The sequence below is a fragment of the Cupressus sempervirens genome, chromosome 7 (assembly GCF_028749045.1).
Source record: "Cupressus sempervirens isolate cs-2001-9-10 chromosome 7, ASM2874904v1, whole genome shotgun sequence".
NCBI lineage: Eukaryota > Viridiplantae > Streptophyta > Pinopsida > Cupressales > Cupressaceae > Cupressus > Cupressus sempervirens.
The window spans coordinates 707,554,436-707,576,626 of record NC_143124.1 but is presented as its reverse complement, the minus strand read 5'-3'; the positions used below and the strand labels follow the sequence as shown (position 1 = coordinate 707,576,626).

The window sequence follows — 22,191 nt, the reverse complement described above, 5'->3', positions numbered from 1 at the left end:
AAGTCAACCAAGTTCAAGATCATTCCTTTTCAAGTCACTACCATACTACAATCCTCATTGAAATTAATATGAATAAATATGCATTCATGTTTCATTGTGTCTAACATGGAAATGAATTAGTGTAGTAGTGGAGTTGCATCTCTGCTTCCACCACCTATTCAATGTTCACTGACTGAAGTGGGATTGTCAAGCCTATTAAGTTAGGAAAATTCAGCATATAAAATATTTCTTTCATTGCATTGTGTCAGTCTGTCCATAATTGGAACATAATCCTAAAGTAGATCTAAGTCTGCTGATGTACTTGGTTCACATAAAGGATTTTCCTTCAATAAACTATTGTTATAAAATGTGATAAGAAAAGCATTCTTGGGTGCATTAGCATCACAACCATTTGGTACATCTAGATCTCAGATTACATTTTTGGTGGTTGCACTCTTGAAGTAACTTTTATATGGTTCTCATGGAAGCTTATTAGAGAAATGTCTAAGCAGTTGTTCATGAGATAAAAATGTCTACATTAGTCAAAAAAATAAATTGTCATACAAATAATTATAGTTTGAAATGTCATTGTTACATATCCTTAATGAGCATTTAGCACTCACTCTCCAAATTAAATCATGAACAATTAGCAAAGCATCTTACTTGTGAATGTGGATCACAAGTATTGATGCACTCAACTATAGTTTGACTGGAAATCTATGCATGCAAAGTGTGTAAGTTAAAATATATGACAATCATTGAAACTTGACTATTGACAACAGGTAGTGAAAGATAACTCCAACAAAAGATTAACAAATTCACCCATGGTGGATCTGTGATATTTTAATTGAATGCAATGCATATAAACATAAGCCCTACTACTAGAAAAATTGGCATCTTTAAAGTGTATTCACATGAATTAAATAGTTTAGGTAGAAAAAACCATTCAGGTGTAGCTTATCTTTTAGCATGCAATGTGCCCTATCAACTACTTAAAAAGAAGTCATGAAAATAAAATTTAACTTTAGAATTATCTAACCCAATGAAAAGATAGGATACAAATACATAAAGACTGGCATGAATCAAAACACATATAACTTAAACCCCAAACAAAAACCATAGTGCTTTTCAACTATTGCATTCCATTTAGATTATGATCCCCTCTATGGAAAAGGTGTCTACTTCAACTCTTTATTTTTACAATATAGTTCTAAAAACTAGAAAGGATTTTGAGGTTACAAATGTTCTTTATTCTTCCATTTGATTTCCAATTGAGAAATAAGTTTGAACTTTTATTAATAAAAGAATATTAGAACAAAGAATGATCCTATGTTTTGGGAAGCTGATACTTAGAAACTAGATTCATTATTTGCATTAGTACAAAATTCTCCATATCATGAGTTATATGAGGGATTCCCAATTTTTGATTTGATTTGTTCCCATCAAAACAATGAAAATAATGTTGAAATAGAGGATATTGGTATGCTTGACAAGATTCTACAAGTTAAGATCAATAATGTTCAAGGTGGTACTAATGTGATCCAAGAGATCTCAGAGATTTAGGATGAGATATGTTGTGTGATATATTATTCATAAATCCTTCTAATCTCACATATGGTAGTTTAGTTAGTCTACTGAGTTTGCAGGTGCTACACAAATACATCACTTTTTTGCAAAGGTGCCCATTTCTCTTAGCCTGTTGATGGATTTTTATGATAATTTTGTAGCAGCCTAAGGTACATATACTTACCATGTGCATATTTGAGGTAGAATTTTTTGCTCTTTGTTTGCTTGGATTTTGCATTTCATTTTTTGGCTTGTCTGTATTTTCTCCAATCAATCTATTTTGTTGATTCACTTTGCATTTCTTGCCCAATAGGTAAGGTACTAATCTTTATAGAGATTCTAAATCTTTGTAATAATAATTGATCCATTCAAAGAAGAACATGCAATGTTAATAAACCAATTACTACATATCTTAAGTAGGGTAAAGTGATGTTTTGAAAGACATGAATAAAGGATTTAGAACCCAATGCATGGTATTAATGTAAGAAGTGATCGATTGTACACTTATCCAAAATTGAAATAGAAAGTATTCTACATGTCCCTTTTATTTGGAAATGGTGCAGTTAGCTTTGGCAACATTTAATAATTTTGATCTTAATTTTGAGGCCAGATATCAATCTGTATATCCTTGAAATGAACCCAATAATTCAATTCCTATAGTCTCTTTCCTCTTTCTTCATTCTTTTTTAGCCTTCATGACTTCTATCACATTTAATTTGAATACTTTCCTTCTTTACCTTAACAACCTTGCATGTTGGGGTTCCTATCATAAAAAATATTCTATGTATTTTCTAGTAGTTGATCCCTTGTAACAACACTGGCACTCACCTGAAGAACAACTTGAGCACCATCATTTCCCCGAGGTGTGTCGCTAACCTTGGAATTTTGGTTCAAACTAGAATTAGATGTCTTAAAGAGAACACATAGCTATTCATCCAATTAGGAACTCCTTTCACTTTTTCAATCTCCTTGATTTCATGCCTTGGTGGATAAATCAGTCCCACAATTAGGACATCATGATCTTATTTTCTTCTAATCTGACATAGTGATATAGATCATATGTGTCCCACCAATTGGCTCTTTTGTTACACTCAAATTCATCGTTCCACCATTAAAACAAGAGAGTTTTCAAATTTCATTTAACGAGTAAATCTTAGTAAGGTTTTCAATACCTATTTGTAGAATGCAATAAGTGCCAGAGTAATATTTTTCTTCCAACTTACTTAACTGATCCCTTAAGAACTTTCAATCCAATAAAATAGGTCATATTTGGTGATTAACGAGCATGAACTATAATTTTTGATTAAGAGGAGAATTTGTGGCCACCACAACTATACCAGTAGTAACTGTGACTTCATTCCTTATTTTAACATGGTTTTTCTCAACCTCAAACACATGGTAGCCTTTATATGGTAGTAATTGTTAGTATTGAATAACCTCGACTGCACCTGTGGATTCAAGACTTACAAAATGCAACTGATATTATGAAAAGAAAACATAGGTGGAAGCTTTTTGGAATTAGCATTAATGATTAGTTAAACCATTCCCACTGATCCTTTATCAAGAGCTTATACTTCTCTACATTGAAAATATAAAGCATACATTGATTGCAAATAATAAAGTTTTGTGACAAGGAAGGATTATTTTGCTCTCAAGATTAAATTAAATTTTTAATGATAATTATGTTTTAAGTCTAAAGTGTTTTTGCACTATTTATAGATTGTTGTTGATGGAGAATGGAGAGCTTGACTTGAAAATGGTTGTCCAATCTAGTTTCCTGGCTTTAATGGCATTATCAATTATATTATATCTTAGATTTTATCTCATGGTTTGTATTGATGGAAAGTGTGATTGTTTTCTTGGATACAAAGGTGATGACTGTGCCACACATAAGTAACCATGCTCTTTTATGTTTTTTACAAGAAAGGGTCTTTCATCCATTCTAGACTTAAACCTATAAGGCTATCACATAAATTTCCCTCATTAATGTCTTTGTTTTGTATAATCTTGTCTAATATAAAGCAGACTTGCTTCAAGAACTTGTCCTACTGGTTGTAGTGGTCATGGTCATGCAAGTGATATGGGTTTTGGATATCTCTTGTTTCCTGTACTGGTGGAATGATAAACTGGACGTATTGGTGTTCTTTCATGTGGATGCTCTCATTTACATTTTCTTAGTGTGATCTATCATATGTGTCCAACTATGACAATCACTACAACTAATTCTGACCAGTCACCATAACATCACTAATTTGGTAAATCATTTTCCTTCCATCCTTTGGAACAATCTTAAGGCTTCTCCATAGATACTATTAAGATTGCAAAACCTTTACAAAGTATTCCAATAATCAGATCCACATCCTAACTAGTAAGTCATTACCTATCACAATTTGAGATGATATTTCTAAACTTTTCAAATCAGATTTCAAGTGTTTTTTAATAGAAACCAAAAGATGTATTTAATACCTAAGGTAAGGTTACTTTGTATCTTTAATATAAGTTTTCAATGTGATTATCCTAATAGTGATATGACACTTTTTGGTGAATGATGATAGTCCCATGACTAACTATCATAAGTACATGTTTCTAAGTGAAAGGCTGGGGATTCATACCTTGGGGCATATTTTTAGTAGTGTATACTCTAAAATATTAGATATCATTTACACATGAAGAAATGATTTCATTAATTATTTATCCTTTAATTGAACCTGTGCATTTTTTTGTGTTTTGATTATGTTATCACTTGAATCTTCAAAGTATATATATGGATTTCTTACATCAATGAACAAAGCATTTATATTTGGTGTACATACTTTAGGAAAATGATAGGTAGGTAGGTCTAAATGAATCACCAAAATTTTGATCTTTCCACATTGTGCACTCTCCCTATATGAATTCTAGCTTCTACTTGTTCTTGTTGGTATCAAGGTTATCTCATTTTTTCCATCTTTAGGTCTTTTCATATGCAAATTAATTGTAGGTGTAACTAAAATAGAGTTTCTAGTCCTCACCTGAAATCTTCAAGTAGGTCAATGGGTCTGTATGGCTCAATATGTCTTAGTAGAACTCCATCAAAAAAATTTGGAAGAGGCAACCATTGATGAATACTATTAAACTATCTACAACATTAATCTTATTTTCTTAGCAGCATAGAGACCGTGCAGGCTTTTACCATCTTGCAAATGACTAGTCATGTAAAAATAAAGCTATTGTTGTTGATTGGTAAAGTCAGGTATAGAGTAGCATCAAGTCATTCAACATCACTAGCAAAACTATCTTCAGAAACATGTTCAAGCAATTAGACACAAAGAATAACAAAATTAGATTTCTTAGAATTTAGAGAAGCCAAGATTATCTTACATCTAACTCTACATCTATTAGAAAACATGGATGTATAATGTGGTCATCTTGCATTTACAAAACTAAACTTGTATTATCCAAACTCACAAGGACTTTCTCATTTATTAGCCTTTGAAATAGTGTCCATGGCCCTCAGAAGGTAGCATTAACATTAGGTAGAAAAAAGGGCATTCTCTAATGATCATATATACTCTATTTTGTTGTGCATACTCAATTCACATGAATTTTGTACATGTATGATTTGGGGAATCATGTACATCACAATATTGTTTACTATGAATACGTGGGTGCATCATTCTAACAGGACTTCTTTCCTTCATGGTAAGTTTAAAGTAATTGTATATTATCAACAATTCATACAACTAGCATATTACTCATCACTAGTGTTTTCCTACATTTACCTACTAGGTAAAGTGTCGGCTAAACACGAATTCCCAAGGAGTGAAAAAAAAGAAGGAAGAATGTGGGGCAACATTTGGCAAGTTAAAAGTCATGGTGGATTGTCTGAACTTTTCTTTGACTAAATTCTTTGTGCATATCAAATTGTAATCATGAAAAACTTATTTGATGTTTTTGATTAAGAAAAATAGGTTCTATAGGGATATTGAAACCCAAAAGTTCTTAGATAAAAAAGGGCTGCAAATCAACATAACAAGCCCAACAACAAAACAATAACCAACAGAAAGGCCAGAACAAAAAATAGGCGAAAAGCCAAAATGACAAAGACCTACAGAGACTACAAAAACCAAGGATGGAACTTGAAAATTCTTCATTTATTCCCTTGCCTTCCTTTTGAGGTCCTGGATAATCTCTACCGCTTCATAGGCTATTTGGTTCTCCTTTGCCATTAGCTCCTACCTTTTTCCACAAGTTTGATCCAAGTGGCTTTGGGCTATGTCTGTTATGGTGTCCTCTTCCATCCTATCTTCAACATTATCCTTCTCATCCTTCTCCACAACAAAACCCGTGGCTTTTAGCTTACCACCAAGATTGACAATATTCTCATTGAGAGAATTCATAATAGTGAGCATATGATTAGCCATGTTATGATTGTAATTCTCTAGATTTTGCATCCTTTTTTTCAACCAACCTTATTCGGCCCCCCTGGTCTATCAGGATCCTCCAACTCATGAAAAGCCATTTAATTGATCGAATGTTATCGATCATGCTGTTTTTTGCATTATTGAGAAAATTCATGTCCACTTCCCTTGCATTGTCTATGATGGCCACCAATGCTGGTTCTATTAGTTCCTGCAATTGGATATTGCCCTCTTTTTCTTCAAGGATTTGAGGATTCATAATTTATCTCACAATCCCCATTTTTGAAGTTCTGGCATTGAAATTTCTCCAAGCCATATGCCTATCTTTTATAACAACCTCACTACTTCCCTCCTCCATATTCTCCTTTTCCTACTCCTATGGGGGAATGGGAAGAGGAGGGGGTATAGAGATGTTCGGAGCCATTTCATTTTTCCCCTCCAGAGGCATGTCCTCCTCTTTATTCCTCTTCTACTTCTTTTTAGGGTTAGCAGTCGACTCCTCTATAATCCCTACATCCTCCCCCTTTTTCTCATCCTTTATGTCCATATCTTCTCCTTCCTCATTGTACTCTTCTTCCCCCTAACCAACAATTTTGGAAACGTCCCCTAGGGATTTTCCTACAGGGAACTTTACTTGGAGTAGGAGTATCCTTGTCTCTTCCCCTAGTTTTCTTCCCTGATGAATGATATTCTTCCTCCTCCTCCGAGCTTAAGATTTGGATTTCCTCTATATCTAAGGAGAAGTTAGAGCTCCTCGTCTCCTTCAAAGCAACCATAGCTTGAGTCAAAGATTTTCTCCTAGATTGAGTTTTGAAATATTCATAGAGAAAAATAAGTAAAACCTCATGTAGGGCAGGGTTAGCACTAGGTTTTTTCTTATACCTTGAAATATTCTTGTTCATGTAAGAATACAGATAAAAAGGAAAAGAAATCTTATCCCCATAACATAAATGATTGAGCAAAAAAAAATGATACATTCTAACCCTATCAAACCTTGTGTCCAAAGAAATAAACTTGATAATAGCCCTCAACACATACCTCTAGAGCTTCTTGATCGAGTCCATCTCATAATAAGTCTCACTCTTCACCAGCTCCTTCTCATCTGTGTTCTTGGCAAAATCCTTCACTGAATTCACAATTTTTTTTTTGTCTCTGTAAAACTTTAAACTCTCATCAAGTATTTCTGTGACATGGGCAATGACCTCTACATTTACATGATGTGACACCCCATCAATCTTAACTCTACCATCCTTCTAAGAATCTACCATGAGATTGGTAATCACTGAATCATACCCATGAAGCTTGGTGATGTAATTTGCATGCCACCCTTTTCAAGTTCTCCAAAACCTTGGTTCTTTGTTTCCATTTGTCCACCTCTCCCACCGATTCTCTTCTACTCCATTCTCCCACCATCTTGATAAACTGAGTGATACCCTTTGACAAAAACACAGTCCTCTCCTCTCCTTCCTTTGTCCTCTATTTGCTCAATTGAATACCACCTTTTCTTTCAATTCTAGTGAAATGGTAAAGAAAATAAAAAACCCATGAAGCATGGTGATTAGACACTGAATGTGTCATCCACGAACTCCTCTCAAATTTTCCATAAATGCATTAGCTTTCTCACATATTTGCATTGATTCCCATAATTAACTGGGGATTTCACCCATACCTCCCTAGATTCCCTCCTGATCGATTAGGCCTTTTATAACTGGCATAATATTCCCTCTGGTGTTCCATATCATCATCGTTTCTTTCTTAACTACCTCATTGGCAAACCAATCAACCACTGAGTTAAACTTCTTGTACTTGTGGCTGAGATGGATACTCTCAAAATTTTCAAATGTTATATGGATTTCTTCCACTACATTTGCAATGGTCTAGGTAGGTTGGAGAACTCCTTTAATGCATATGATAATATTGTATCAGTCCCCCACCAGCCATAGGTTTTTGACTCCCACCTCCAAAGCTAGTTTAACAATGTGGAGAGTAGCATTGGCTTCCACATAGTGGTTTGTCTGAATTCCCAAGGGATAGGATAGAGCCACAACACCCACACCATGGCTATTTCTAATGATGTCCCTACATCTCGAAGGACCAGGGTTATGTTTAGCTACTCCATCAAAATTTTCTTTATGCCATCCTTCAGGGGGAAGTTTCCACTTCACCTTCTATTTTTTCAATATCCTGTCCTTTTCCCTTTCCTTACTCTTACCTCCTTCATCAATATCTACACCCTTCCTTATAATTTTTTTTTCTCTCATAGTGCTATTGATTTTATCCACAAGCACATAAGTAGGAGCCTCCCTATATTTAAAAATTTGATTGTTTCTCTCCTTCCAAATTCCCCAGCAGAAGTGGAGCAAATTCCATAAGCTAATGCTATGTGATTTTGTGCCTTTGTACATGCTATCCCACTAACAAAAGAAGTCCAAAAAATTTCTTGGCTTGCACCAGCTTGCCCCATAGTTCTCAATGAGATTTTCCCAAACTTCCATTAAATAAGGGCAATAGATGAAAATGTGATTATTAGTATCCAAATGGTGCTTGCAAAGAATACATTTGTTAGGGATATACTAGCCTCTTTTTTCCAAATTATCTAGAGTGAGAATTTTATCTTGAAGCATCAGCCAAAATAAAATGTTAATTTTAGGGGTAACGCCAGGCAACCAGGCCTTAGCCCAAATAGGTTTCTCCTTTAGGCTCCAAAGGGAGTTTTACCATGAGGCCACAGAGTATGAACCACTAGGATTACCCTCCCATATTAGTTTATCCTTATTATTATTCAAAAACAAAGAATTCAACATCACCATTATTGGCTTAAGTCCATTCTATAGTCTCTTACTTTCATTCCAAACAACCTTATACAAGTATTGGCCCAATTATCATATGTAGGGCTATTAATGAGAGGACCCTGAATCAACCAATTATCATGCCAGAAGTGGATGTTTTCTCCATTTCCCACTTTCCATTTGGCCTTAGAGTTAGCTAAATATCTTTTCTTTAAGATTCTATTTCAAATAATTGAACCATTCAGGATGTCAGGGTCATTGAGCAAAAACCTTAGAGACTGCCTCCTAATATACTTCACCAAAATGTCCCTCCATTCCCCAGTACAGTTAAATATTCACCATACCTGCTTAGCTAGAAGTGCATTATTGAGATGCCTAAGATTTTTGATTCCCAACCCTCCATAGCACTTGTGGAGACAAACATTATCCCAAGCCACTAGAGGGTATCTTTTATGTTCCTCCAGGCTAGACCACAAAAAATATCTTTGGATCTTTTCCATTTTATCAACTTATTTTACCAAGATCCCAAAGAGGCTCAAGGCATACATTGGAAGATTTTGAAGAGTGGATTTGACCAGAAGACATTTTCCAGCTTGGCTGAGAGTGGTACTTTTCCAACCTACCAGCTTCTTACTAAACCTATCAATAATCCCATTCCAAAAAGAGTCTAATGGCTTTGCCCCCAATGGAAGTCTAAGATAGCTTGAAGGCAGGTTTCCCACCCCACACCCAAGAATACTAGTAATCTTCCTTTGTCTATCAACAAGGGTGTGTATAAAGAAAACTAAGATTTTTGCCCAATTAATTAGCTGGCCAGTTCCCCTAGAATGCACATCTAGTAATCTCTTCATTGATTTGGCCTCCTGAATTGAAGCTTCTCCTCCCATAATAATATCATCCAAAAACTATTGGTGAGTGAAAGAAACATGCCTTGAAGAGGGCTTTATTCCTTTCAAGATCCCTTCCTATCTTTTTCTTTGAATCAATCTCCCTATACACTCGGCCAAGATAATGAAAAGGATGGGAGACAAGGGATCTCCCTGCCCTAAGCCTCTTGATGGTTTGAAGAAATCTGATGGAGCCTCATTAATCATGATAGCAAGCGACAAGGTAGAAAAAATTTTGGAGATGAGTTTAGATACTTGACGATCAAAGCCAAAAGCCTGGAGAACTAAACTAAGGAATGTCCAATCCACACAGTCATAATCTTTGGAGAGATCCAGTTTGAGCAGAAGGCCTTCCCTCTTCCTAGCCTACAAAAAATGAATGACTTCATGAATGATCATAATAGAATCCAGGATCTGTCTGCTAGGGAAAAAGCTCGTTTGTTGCAAGGAAATGATCAAATGAAGAACTTTGAGGATTTTGATCATCAAATTTTTTGAAATGATCTTGTAAAAAGAATTTTAGAGACTAATTGGCCTAAATTGGTCCACAGTATCTAGCCCAGGGATTTTAGGAATAAGGACTAGAAAGGTAGAGTTGAGCTCTTTCAAAAGATTCTTGGCTCCAAAAAATTCCTATACCACCTTGACAACATCCACCTTAACCACCTCCCAATAAACCTAGAAGAAGAAAGTAGGAAAATCATTTGACCCTAGGGCTTTATCAAATAGGAGAGAAAATAGAGCTTGTTTTACTTCGTGATAATCTGATATCACCCTCAACATAGAATTATGATGAAGTTGAATCAATAGGGGAAGAGATGAAACAATTTCCTTCTGGTCCTGCATCGATAACATAGGGTCCAAGGAAAGAAGCAAAGAGAAAAAATTAATAGCCTTAGCAAAAATATCACCAGCATTAGACAAAAGAGATTGGCCCTTCTTGATACTTGTAATCCTGTTGTTTTCTCTATGCTTAAGATTGGAAAGGTGGAAAAACTTGGTATTTTGATCACCCTCTTTAAGCCAGTTAATTTTGGATCTTTTTTTCCAGAAGTTCTCTTCTCTACTAATTATGTTATGGAGATTAGAGAGAATAAAAATTTCTATGTTCCTATTATGGTCATTATATCCTTCCTATTGTATTATATCCTAAAGAGTATGAAGCTGATCAGACTTCTCCTCCTTGGCTTGGAAAATATGACCACAGTCTCTCTTGTTCCAAACTTTGATATTACATTTTACATTTCTCAGCTTCTTGGCAACCCTGAACATTGCTGTCCCTCCCACCTCAATGCTCCACCAAGAGGAGATCCTAGATAACAAGTCTAGGTGGGATATCGACATCTTTTCAAAATGAAAAGGAAAATTTTGCCTAGCTGCAAGAGGGGCTATCGAAAGGGAAATAGGGGAATGATCATACCCAACTCTGGGAAGAAGGGAGAGCTTGCAAAAGAAAGAGTTCAACCAGTCTGATGATATGCGAGCTCTATCAAGGTGGACTTGGATACAATCACCCCCTATTCACCTATTGGAACAAGTGAAAACCCCACCAAAAAGATCAACATCCTAGAGAGCCAAACTATTTATGAAATTAGAGAGATCCAACTTGCTATCCAAGTCCAAGGCCAAAAACCTTGATTTTTCCTCATTACTAAGGGGAGTATTAAAATCACCCATTATTATTCCTTTGTTAAGGTTGAAATTCTAAATTATAGTACAAAGCTTGGTCCAATAATCCTTCCTCTCCTGCTTTGAATTAGGAGCATACACATTTAAAAGAAACCAAGAGTCTTTGCTATTAATATGCATAACTTTACATAACAGAGAATTACCTTCATTATAAATGGTAGTTACTGGGAAATGCTTATTATTGTAGAGTGTGAGCAGTCCTCCAAATGCTCCCTCAGAATTTGTGTCCTCTCCATCCATGCTATTACTAAAGGAAATCTTACCCACCAGATCCTTCTTCATTTTAGTTTCTTGGATCAAAATATAATCAGGTCTATGCTCCCTAATCATCTTCCTTACTACTCCTATTTATGGGCTCCATTTAGCCCCCTTATATTCTAGGATATTATCTTCATTTCTTTTTAATAGAGCAATCCTTGATGGTTCTTTGGCTCCCATCAGCCAAATTCCTTCTAGCCTCCTCTTGAATGGTTTGGTTTAAACTCTTTCTGCCTGGTGTCTTTGGTTTGACTGCCACATCAGCTTTAACTTGACTCCTGGTCGCTGTTGGAGACACCGAGGAACAATCTCTACTTTTCTTTTTCTTAACCTTCCTCCAAATCCCCTTGTTTTCATTTGAGAAAATCTTAAGTCATTCTCCCATTCTTGAAATCTGTCCAGGGGAAGAATTTCTGACCAAATCTAGAATCTTAGTTCCCAAATTAATGGATATTGAATGATCCCCCAGAGGTGATGAGGGAACCTCTAACCTAGAGGATATTTTCACTAAAATTTGAAGTATCTCCAAAACTCCAATAATCAGTACTATGTTGAAGTACTCACAATTTTGACTCCAATGCAACTTGAACAGGCAAAATTGGAGTTTAGATGACAAAGTTACGTACGACCAGTCAGTTTGGTCAAACAGAGGCCAAAGACTGTAAAAAGGTGAAAACAATAATCATCTCAAAAGTTGTCAAAAATCAATTTCAAATGAAAGAGCTTGTCAAAAGCTTTCCAATGGCATTCATTTTGTCAAAAACAGAGATCGAATGTGAAAGTTATGATAGTTTGAAGTTCAAGTAAATGAGTGGATTTTGATGATGTCAACATGACATCATAAAATCTTAAAGAGAGGGGAAAAATTCAAATTCAAATTAAAATGATTATTTAATTCAAATTAAAGGAATTAGATGATGGGAGTTGAAATCCCAACCATTGCCCTCCGAAAAATAAGGCCAACCAATGGGCTATTTATGGTATATTTGATATTAGAGGAAGAGTTGTTATATACCCATAACAAATCCACCCAACCTTATTTAAATAAGGGTATTTATTAAAAACAAACCCTTAATTTTGGTGAGAGATCATAACAAGAAAATGCTAAAGGGGTAAATTCGAATATATGTAATCAAAATGGGGGATTATGTTGGTTAACTATTTTAGCCTATTTTTGGCTAAATTTTATGTATAAAAGGAGGCATCAGTCCTTTGAAAAATCATCCAGGTGATGAGATGGAGATTATGAAAAATTGGGAATTGAGTCATTTGAATTAAGGCATTCTAGAGGGATTATTTTGAAACTAGAAGGATGGCTAAGTGCCGGGGAGGAGCGAGAAAATTTTGGAGGACATTTTTTTTCCAGTCCTGTACATCAGAGAAAAGTAATGCTGTTGTACTTGAAGGGGTTGATATTGTAACACATTGTAATTGATTTTTGGAGTTAATCGGATCGGTCCATCAGCTGGAGTAGGACCTGGAGACGTAGTCTAGATAGGGCAAACTCCAAGATCAAATTGTGTGGTGCCTCTTATCTCTCATTTCTCTTTCTATCAGTTGATTATGTGTTGTTCTTATCTGCATTTCAATTATGTTAATTTTTTTTAGTAAAAACATTAAATTAACTTTATGTAATTGGTTAGAATTCCTCTGTATCAGTCCTAGATTCTTCTTCTTTGTAATTTCAATGGTTTTAAATACATAGCCAGGCATTTACTACTTGGATCAGGAAAGTATATCTGATTGTTGGGATTAAGTCATAAAACTTGTAGATCCTAAATTAGATCAACCTCCTTGGTACCCTAAGGCACTTGAGTTTTTAATACTATCTCCTCTTCATCTCTTGATACTTGCTCCTCCCCCATCCCTCATGGGGAATAAGTTTGATGAATTACTTGGAGGTAAGACTCAATAGGACCCCTCTCCCCTTTAGAGGTTGGTTTGAATTTCTCCTTATTTCCACTAGTTGGTTCTCCCTCCCTCGCTTTGATTTGGGGATCATCCAAATCTGAGATCTTTGCATCTTTTGTAGGGATCTCCACTTCTTTGGTTTGAGAATTAGCCAGATTCAAATCCTTCACATCTTTTTCCACCTCTTTGATCTAGGAACCATCCTGATCAGTGACCTTCACTTCTTTTACAGGGATTTCCACAATCGCCTCCTGATTCTCAAGGCAACTAGTCTTAGGACCCTTGATGGTCTTTTGCTTCCAAACCTTTTTCCTTTCCTTTCTAGATTTGGAAGAAGATTTTTTCTTGTTCTTTTCTTCTTTAGCCTTAGGGCATTGATTGGCCTTATGGCCTATTTTCAAACAATGAAAGCAAGCAAAAGGTACACTCTCATAGTCCAACTTTTGAACATGTATTCCTAGTTTAGAATGGAAGCTCACTACTTCCAACATATCCACCCCCTCCCCAACTCCAATACAAATACGAGCATAGGTTAGCCTTCTTCTAGATGCTATTATTGGGTCTATGGAGAGAAGTTCACCAAAAGAACTAGCCACTCCCACAAACACATCCTCATTCCAAAACTCCAACAGAAGCTCTAAAAGTCTAACCCAAATCGAGGCTTGCACAAAAAAAGAATCATTCAAGTCCAACTTCGATGTCCACTTCTGGAGGACCAAAGTTGAGCATCCTATTACCCAAGGCCCTTCACACAAAATGTTTGAAAGGTCCTAGTTGCAAGAAAATTTGAAAGACAGAAAGCCTTTGGCCATCACAATGACTATGACTTGACCTTTAAGATTCCATTTCTTCTGCGTGAAAGATCTAAAAATGTCTATATTTGGCCTTTTCCCAATGAACTTACCCACTAGGGTAGAAGCCATAGAAGCAATGCTGTGGTCAACAAGCTTATCTAGAATAGTAATTGCACATGTGCCTTTTTTTCCCCTAGGGAGCACTTTAACAGCTAGATAAGAAGACTTACCAGATGGTTTAACTCCAAATAGTGAAGACCATTTTGCGATCTGTGCCCCAAGAAGGCGTGCCTTGGGGACCAAAGGTGACTTGTCCAGAGCCTTTCTAGGGGTACATGGGTCCCCATCTCCATTCTCTATTGATTCTCTAACCTCTAAATTTCCTTGACATTCTCCATCCCCTCCCTACAATCTATGAGTCAAACCAAGATTCTGATCCCAACCAACTAGAGGAATCTCGCTCAAAGCAAGTTTCAAATTTTGAAAAGCCGCACTTCCCCCTTTGCTTCCACTCACCATCTTTTTTTTCTTTTTTTTTTGATGTTGTAATGTTCTGTAATAAAAATTAACAAAAGGCACACAAGGCATACACCTAATAGATTTGAGTTGGATTATGAACTAAACATTTAGCATTGTCTAGCTAATTTTTTTAGGGTTGGCATGATATATGCAAGTTACGACTAAGACATATTGATGGAAAATCATGTCAATAACATTCTAAGAATATGGATCCCACAAATTTGAATTTTTCTCTACTATTGTTGCATATTATTACTATTAGCACACTTTTGCATTTGATAGAGACTAGCTTTAGGGTGGCCCTTGTTCACTTATATTTATGGGTTAGATTATAACATGGATGCAATGAAAAATAGTACTACACAAGTCTCCTTTTGTGTTTATTTTGAAATACAACTATTCCAGAGTTTGAATTTAAGAGAGTTAAATAAGATCTCATACCATTAACCTAATTGTACTGATTGGTGTGTGCAATATGAATTACTTAAGTTGAGAAATGCAACTCATGTTGGGTATTAACACTGCTGCAAGGTTTTTATTTGTATAATAATAAAAACCTTCAGTTTCATGTAATCCAAAGCAATGACCATCATTTCTAATTTTATCAAGAACTTATAATAGTTCTCAGGTTGTGCTCTACTATAAATCTTCTTTCTAGAAATGACACCCAGTTTGTTAGCTTATGCAACTATGATTGTAATAATTTTAAAATATAGATATTAGTCCAAAATGTTTACAGTTGTGAGATTCCTTTTTGGCAATGAGACTTTTGATCCTTCATATTTCTCACATCTACCATCTTGCTACTAGAATCCCTTTTCATTTCTGTTTTGCTAACCCACTTGTCCACCAAAATGATGAGATCCTTGTTGTACTCACTCATTTGTATGCTTTGAGCCAAGACTATTGCACTACATACATATATTTCTGAGGAATGAAGAATTGTGGTACATGCTTCCCTATGCTTTGCCTTTGTATTTTCCATTTGGACCAGCTAAGCTGCATTAATGGCAGCATAATTGACTTTATGTTTCATGTAGTGCCCACCCATAGTTTACTTTTCCATTATATTTACCAAACTCTTTTATGCCTATTTCATGGATGTGTTAGTTTCAAGGATATTATTTCATAACTTGGACTAGAGTTATATCAACGATGATTACTTAGTTGACTATATTTCATGTGTTGTTTAATGATTATGGTTACTAGTGCATTAATGATGCTTAAATGATTCATAGTTAATAAATGTGATTCCTTTCATAACAATGTTAGATGATGCATAAATGATGATTTCTTCATATTCGTAATGATGCATTATTTTATCTATGCATTTGATGTTTGACTTATAATTATTATGGTACTTACCCCATACTTACATGTGTATGGTGTGTGTGTTTTTTAATTTTTCTATCTGATGTGTTTGATGTGTTTAAGGGAGGGAGTTGTAGTCACCTGCTAGTTGGGATCTACATGATGTACCACTCCCTACCATTGCTTGTTTAGTTTAGATATATTTATATACATGTACATGCTCATCTTTTATGCAGAATGTAGTTACCGAGTATAAACTTCCCTGAATTATCAGGATGAGTGTGCCCTATCAAAATAACTCAATGATAAGAATGGAGAGATAATGTTTAGGTCCAATCCTAGCCATAACCTAAATACTTGTCCTACAAGGAGGACTCATAACTGACTTTCCATCCTTTTTAAACCCATGAGTTTATTTTTGTCTGTGTTATTTGATTTTGAACTTTGGTATGTTTTGGTAATGTTGCTTTTATGTGTATTTTGCTATGTGATTTATTTGGTAAATTATTTAATTATAATATTTTGGTTAATCATATAATATTGAGAATTATTAAATATTATTTGATTAGAAAGAAAATATTAATGCATGAGAATATTTAATTAATTAAAAAACTAATTAAATATGTGTTTTAATTTAAAAATCTTAATTTAGAAGTCTAAATTTAGAAAATTGGTTAAAGAGAAATTAGAATATGATGATATTTAATTAATTATTAATTAATTAAATATGTACTTCATTTTAAAATATTTAATTTAAAACTCTAATTTAAGAAGTTGGACAAAAAGAGAACTAAAATATTAAAGATTTAATATTGCTTTATTATAATGATTTATTTAATAATAATTAAGTTAGAGTTGCATTTAAACAATGAGCTTTGATTATTATTAATTTAAATCTTTGATTATTATTATTAATTTAAATAATAAACTATGCTTTAATTAGTGCTTGCACTAATTAATAAACTCGAGGAAAATAAAATATAAAAGAATGAAATTTAAAGATAAAGTTATAGTTCTAATTATAGTGTAGTTATATTTATTTAATTTAATGATAATTATTTAAGAGTTTTATTTTAATAATAAACTCTAAATAATTTAATGAATTAAATTAATAAATATATTATTAAAAATTCTTTGAAAATTAAAAACCCTTAATACACAAAAAAAATGGCTTCACGGGAATGGCGATCACCGAGAAGGGAGACTAGTTACAATGGCTTCTCAACACCATGGCTATGTTGGTTTGGAAGTAGGTCACACAGACCGTTCTAGCAGACAACAAGGCCAAAACATGAAATTTTTTTTGGGGAAAGATCCAATAGATGGAATCAAGGTGCACCGGGAAAGCCTTTCAATATTCCTAGAGAAAAACATTCTACAACAACGATGTATGAGCGAAGGAATGGAAATGATACAAGGCACAACATTTCTCATTCACAGAGGCTTGGGAGAATTTGGAATAAAGCTCCAACATGGAGTAATGGCAACGTTACAAATCTGCAACTTTTTGACTTTAAAAGGATCGAGAGTAAATTCTGGCGACCTAAAAAACCACCTCAGAGGAATTTGGGGGAAACTGGTAAGTGCTCAGAAACCTACCCTAGAAATATTTCTAGGGTTTCTACTCTTCCAGTTCAAAAATTATCTTGGAGTAAATCAATTAAATGACTCCAATGTAGGGTAGTCTTCTTAAAATGGTTAGGGCCGTGGCCTTCAGTTAGGAAAGTTAAGGAATGGCTACATAGAAATTGGGGTGAAAATTTGGTGTTGAAACCCCTAGCCAATGAATTTTTTCTAGTTATATGCCACACACCAGAGGAGAAAAGAAGTATTTTAAACTTTGGTCCCTATATGTTAGATGGGAAAGGTCTTTATGTATGTGATTGGAAGCCAAACTTCAATCCTATGAATGAGAAAGTTAAGGATGTTCTTATCTGGGTTAACTTGAAGAATTTTCCCTGGGAATATATGGATGAGGACACTTTGAAACTGATTGGGGATAGTTTAGGTATTTATATTAAATCTAAAGAAATTTTAGATAAAAATCTTTTATTTCAGTACTCCAGAATATTGGTTAGAATGCAGGAATGCTACACAGTTCTAGAGTTTTTTGCACTTCACACCTCGGAAGGGGAATTCTCTATCAGGGTGGATGCAGATTATGCAAATCATGTTACTCCCCAGGAGGGTAAAGGAAAAGGAAAAGGCTAGGAGGAAAATATTTGCATTGACATAGTTGAACTCATAGAGAAATAGAGAGAAATGATCCCCCCATGGTCTATCTTGTATGAGGAGGAAATGATTTGCAAAGAACAAAAGGTGGATGAGCTTGGCAAGATATTAGGGATTCATACATTCAAAGATAGGTGTGCTTCATAGGGAGGTGTTTGTGGGGAGGGTATAGTTCAGTCTACACAGATGGTGGCCGAAACCCCTTTCTCATAGATGGTCCACAATGATGGATGTGAGAAGGCTCCTAATGCAGACTAGGATTTTCATAACTTGATTAGTGGTGACATTCATATGGGGGAATGCAATATAAATAAGACGAGTGAGTGAACCTTGAAACCTCAAGATGATTCACATGTTTTTCAGGATGTAGCAGCTATTGAGAATTAGGATGCTAATAAGATGTTAGAAGATGACACTTTTAAAGATATTCAGATATCTCCTATTCAGACCTTAGATTCTTTTTTGGATAGTGAAAAAGCAAGAAGAAGAGACTCTATGGCTTTAGATTTAGATTATTCTGGAGATGAGACTTTGGATGGTGATGAGTGCGAGATCCTAGATTCCTTAGTTTTGAAGGCGAAGAGATCAATAAGGATGACTCCCTTGGATATTAGTAAAGCTAAGATTTTTGACAAGAAAAAAAGAGGTCTCAAGTCAGCTAAAGTCAAGCTTGCCATGGCTAGGAATGCAACTGATCAAGAAAAATTGTTGAGATCGGGAAGAGGATATACCTCTTCTCAATAGCAATGAAGCTCCTTTCATGGAATGTTAGGGGCTACAATGCCCTTGACAAGCTATGCTTGATCAAGACAGTCTTGGATCAAGCTAAGGCAAATGTAGTCTTTTTGCAAGAAACTAAATTAAGTGGGACTAGCAAGTTTTTTCTCTCAAAGAAACTCTTTTCATGGAAATGTTTGATGGTGGATGCTAATGGTACTTCTGGGGGGCTGGGGGTCCTTTGGAAAGATTCCTCAATAAATGTTACCTTGGTTGAGTCAAGTACATGCTAGCAGCTGGTGATGATCTCTTCCTTTCAGCTTTAGTTAAGCTGCCTGGCTTTCAATATATATGGGACTTGTCAACAAAACTTAAAAGAACAATTATGGTTTGCTTTAACAGAGAAATAGAAGACATGGAAGGATAGGTTGGTTGTTCTAGGGGGTGACTTTAATGCAATTCTATCCCCCAATGAGAAACTTGGTGGATCGATCAAATTGCATAAAAGTCATCAAGGTTTTTCAAATTTTGTGTTTAGTAACAATTTACATGATTTACCCTTTTTAAATGATGAGTTCACTTGGACTAATCGGAGGAAAGGGCTTACCAACATTGCTAAAAAGATTGATCAATTTCTTTTGGTGGGTGACTTGAGTGATTTAGAGTGGTTATGTCAAGTTGACATATTACCACTAATTGGATTAGATCACTTTCCTATTAGCCTAAACATCAGGAAAGAGTTAGCTCCAGAGAGAGCTCCTTCCAGATTTGAAAAAATGTGGCTGAAGTTTGATGGCTTCCTAGACCTGGTTCAGGGATGGTGGTTAATAGCTCCTAATTTTAAAGGTTCATGTGCCATTAAATTCTTTAAGAAATTGCAGCATTTAAAAGAGCAGTTGAAGGTGTGGAATAGGGAAGCATTTAAGAATATATCTGTAGAAAAATTAAATTTGGAAGATCAGTTAGAAGATGTCAATAAAGTGCTGATGCAAGGCGAGATGGATGAGCACGTGTTTTTGAAGGAGAAACAACTTAAGAAGGATTATGAGGATGTTTTACTCAAAGAGGAAATATACTGGAGGGAAAAATATTGTGAAATATGGCTGAAAGAAGGCGATCACAATACTAAATACTTTCACAACTCAGTTAAAGAACGAAGATCTTCTAATAAAGTCTTTTCTATAAAAAGTGCTGAAGGGGAAACTCTCACAGATCAAACCTAGATAAATGAGGAAGCAGTAAGTTTCTTTCAGAAACTCATAGGATCTACTCATGATATGACTACAGAGGAGGATTATGTAAGATTGCTGAATGGGGTACCTAAGTTAGTCACAGAGGAACAAAACAAGATGCTTGCTTGACCAATTTCTATGGAGGAAGTTAAATCGACTATGTTTGGTTTAGGAAAGGATAAATCTCTAGGTCCGGATGGGTTTCTAGCCTTCTTTTTTCAAGCTTCATGGGACCTCATTGGACAAGAGATTTGGGAGGTGGTTGAAGAATCCAGGAGGATGAAATTTTTTTTCAAAGATCTAAACAATACTTTTTTGGCACTCATCCCTAAGAAAGGGGAAAGAGAGACTTTCAATGATTTTAGGCCTATAGCTTTATGTAATATAGTATATAAAGTGATTGCAAAAGTGATAGCAAATAGGTTGAAGTTGGTGCTCTCAACAATCATTTCCTCAGAACAGAGTGGATTTTCTCTAGGAAAATCTATTTATGAAGGCATCATTATTGCACATGAAGCAATACACACTTTGAAAATGAACAAAGATCAGGGTATGTTGTTAAAATTGGACATTTGCAAAGCTTATGATAATGTGAATATGCTTTTTTTAATATGAGTTTTGGAGAAATTTGGCTTTAGTGATTGTTGGTGCAAATGGATTTTTCTTGCATTGACTCCCCACACATTTCTGTTTTGATTAATGGTAGTCCTCAAGGTTTTTTTTGATATGAAAAGAGGCATTCATCAAGGCGATCTTCTTTCCCCTTTTCTCTTTATTATACTTGCAGAGGTTCTTGGAAGATCAATATCCAAGGCAAGAATTGATGGCAGGTGGAAAGGTCTGAAGGTGGCAAGGGGTGTTGATGCTGTAACACATTTGCAATTTGTTGATGATAATTTTCTAATCGGTGAAGCCAACATAAGGGAGGCTGAAAGTATTAAAGTTGTGCTGGAGGATTACAGTGAAGTGACGAGGCAATGTGTGAATTGGCGTAAATTAGAAATTTTATTCTTCAATTCAACAAGTAAGGTTCAAAATAAGATTTTTCGAGTGCTAGGAATGAGACAAGGTGTGCTACCTAACAAATATTTAGGCATACCCCTATTTTAGGGTAGAAGTAGTGCTACTCTTTGGAAAGAGTTGATTGATAACTGTGTTAAAAGATTGGATGGGTGGAAAGGGCAGTGGTTAACCTTTGCAGGGAGGATTTTGCTCCTTCAAATGGTTATCTCTGCAATCCCAATGTACTCAATGAGTTGCTTGAAAATCTCGATTGAGGTTCTTAAATACATTGAGCAAAGAATGCGGAAGTTCTTATGGAAGGGGGCTTAGGATGAAGAGAAAATTCCACTAGTTGCATGGGACTCTTTGTGTAAGCCAAAGAAACTAAAGGGTGTGGGTCTTAGAAGGTGGAGAGATGTTAATAAGGCTTTGAGAGCTAAACTAATTTGGGAGATATATGACAACCCGAATCAAATGTGGGTCAAAATCTTACAAGACAAGTATTTAGACTCTAGGGATCCCCTGTGTATTTTAACAGTGAGAAACCCCCCCAAAGGCTTGGTTGTTTGGAATTTTATGTTGGAATGCAGGCCAATTATCACTAATCATCTCTCATGGCAGATAGGGAATGGTGAAAGAACATCTTTTTGGCATGATTCATGGAATGGGTTAAGCAAATTGGATAAGTGAGATAGTTTGGCTAATTTGATTTCAATCATGGAGGATTTGTGGGGCACAACTATAGATAATTATGTTGAGGAAAAACATACAGAGCTGGGCTCAAGTTGGATTTGGAGAGATCCTTCAAATTTAGAGATATCAGATGAGATGAAAGCTATATTGAGAGGCATTTTTCAGGAAAGGCAGATCTTTTTAAGCAACAAGGAGGACAGAGTGATTTGGTG

The 22,191-nt window shown here is 35.2% G+C and overlaps 1 protein-coding gene across 1 annotated transcript; it reads left to right on the top strand.

Moving 5' to 3' along the window:
- The first annotated feature begins 19,828 nt into the window (after positions 1-19,828).
- Positions 19,829-20,275, top strand: LOC149549178 (uncharacterized). The gene has a single exon (XM_089794281.1). The coding sequence runs from the start codon at positions 19,829-19,831 to the stop codon at positions 20,273-20,275; it is 447 nt and encodes a 148-aa protein (XP_089650407.1).
- The last annotated feature ends 1,916 nt before the right edge of the window (positions 20,276-22,191 follow it).

Excerpts from the sequence above, each read along its gene's own strand:
- LOC149549178 (XM_089794281.1), top strand. The coding sequence starts at position 19,829 with ATGTGGCTGAAGTTTGATGGCTTCCTAGACCTGGTTCAGGGATGGTGG.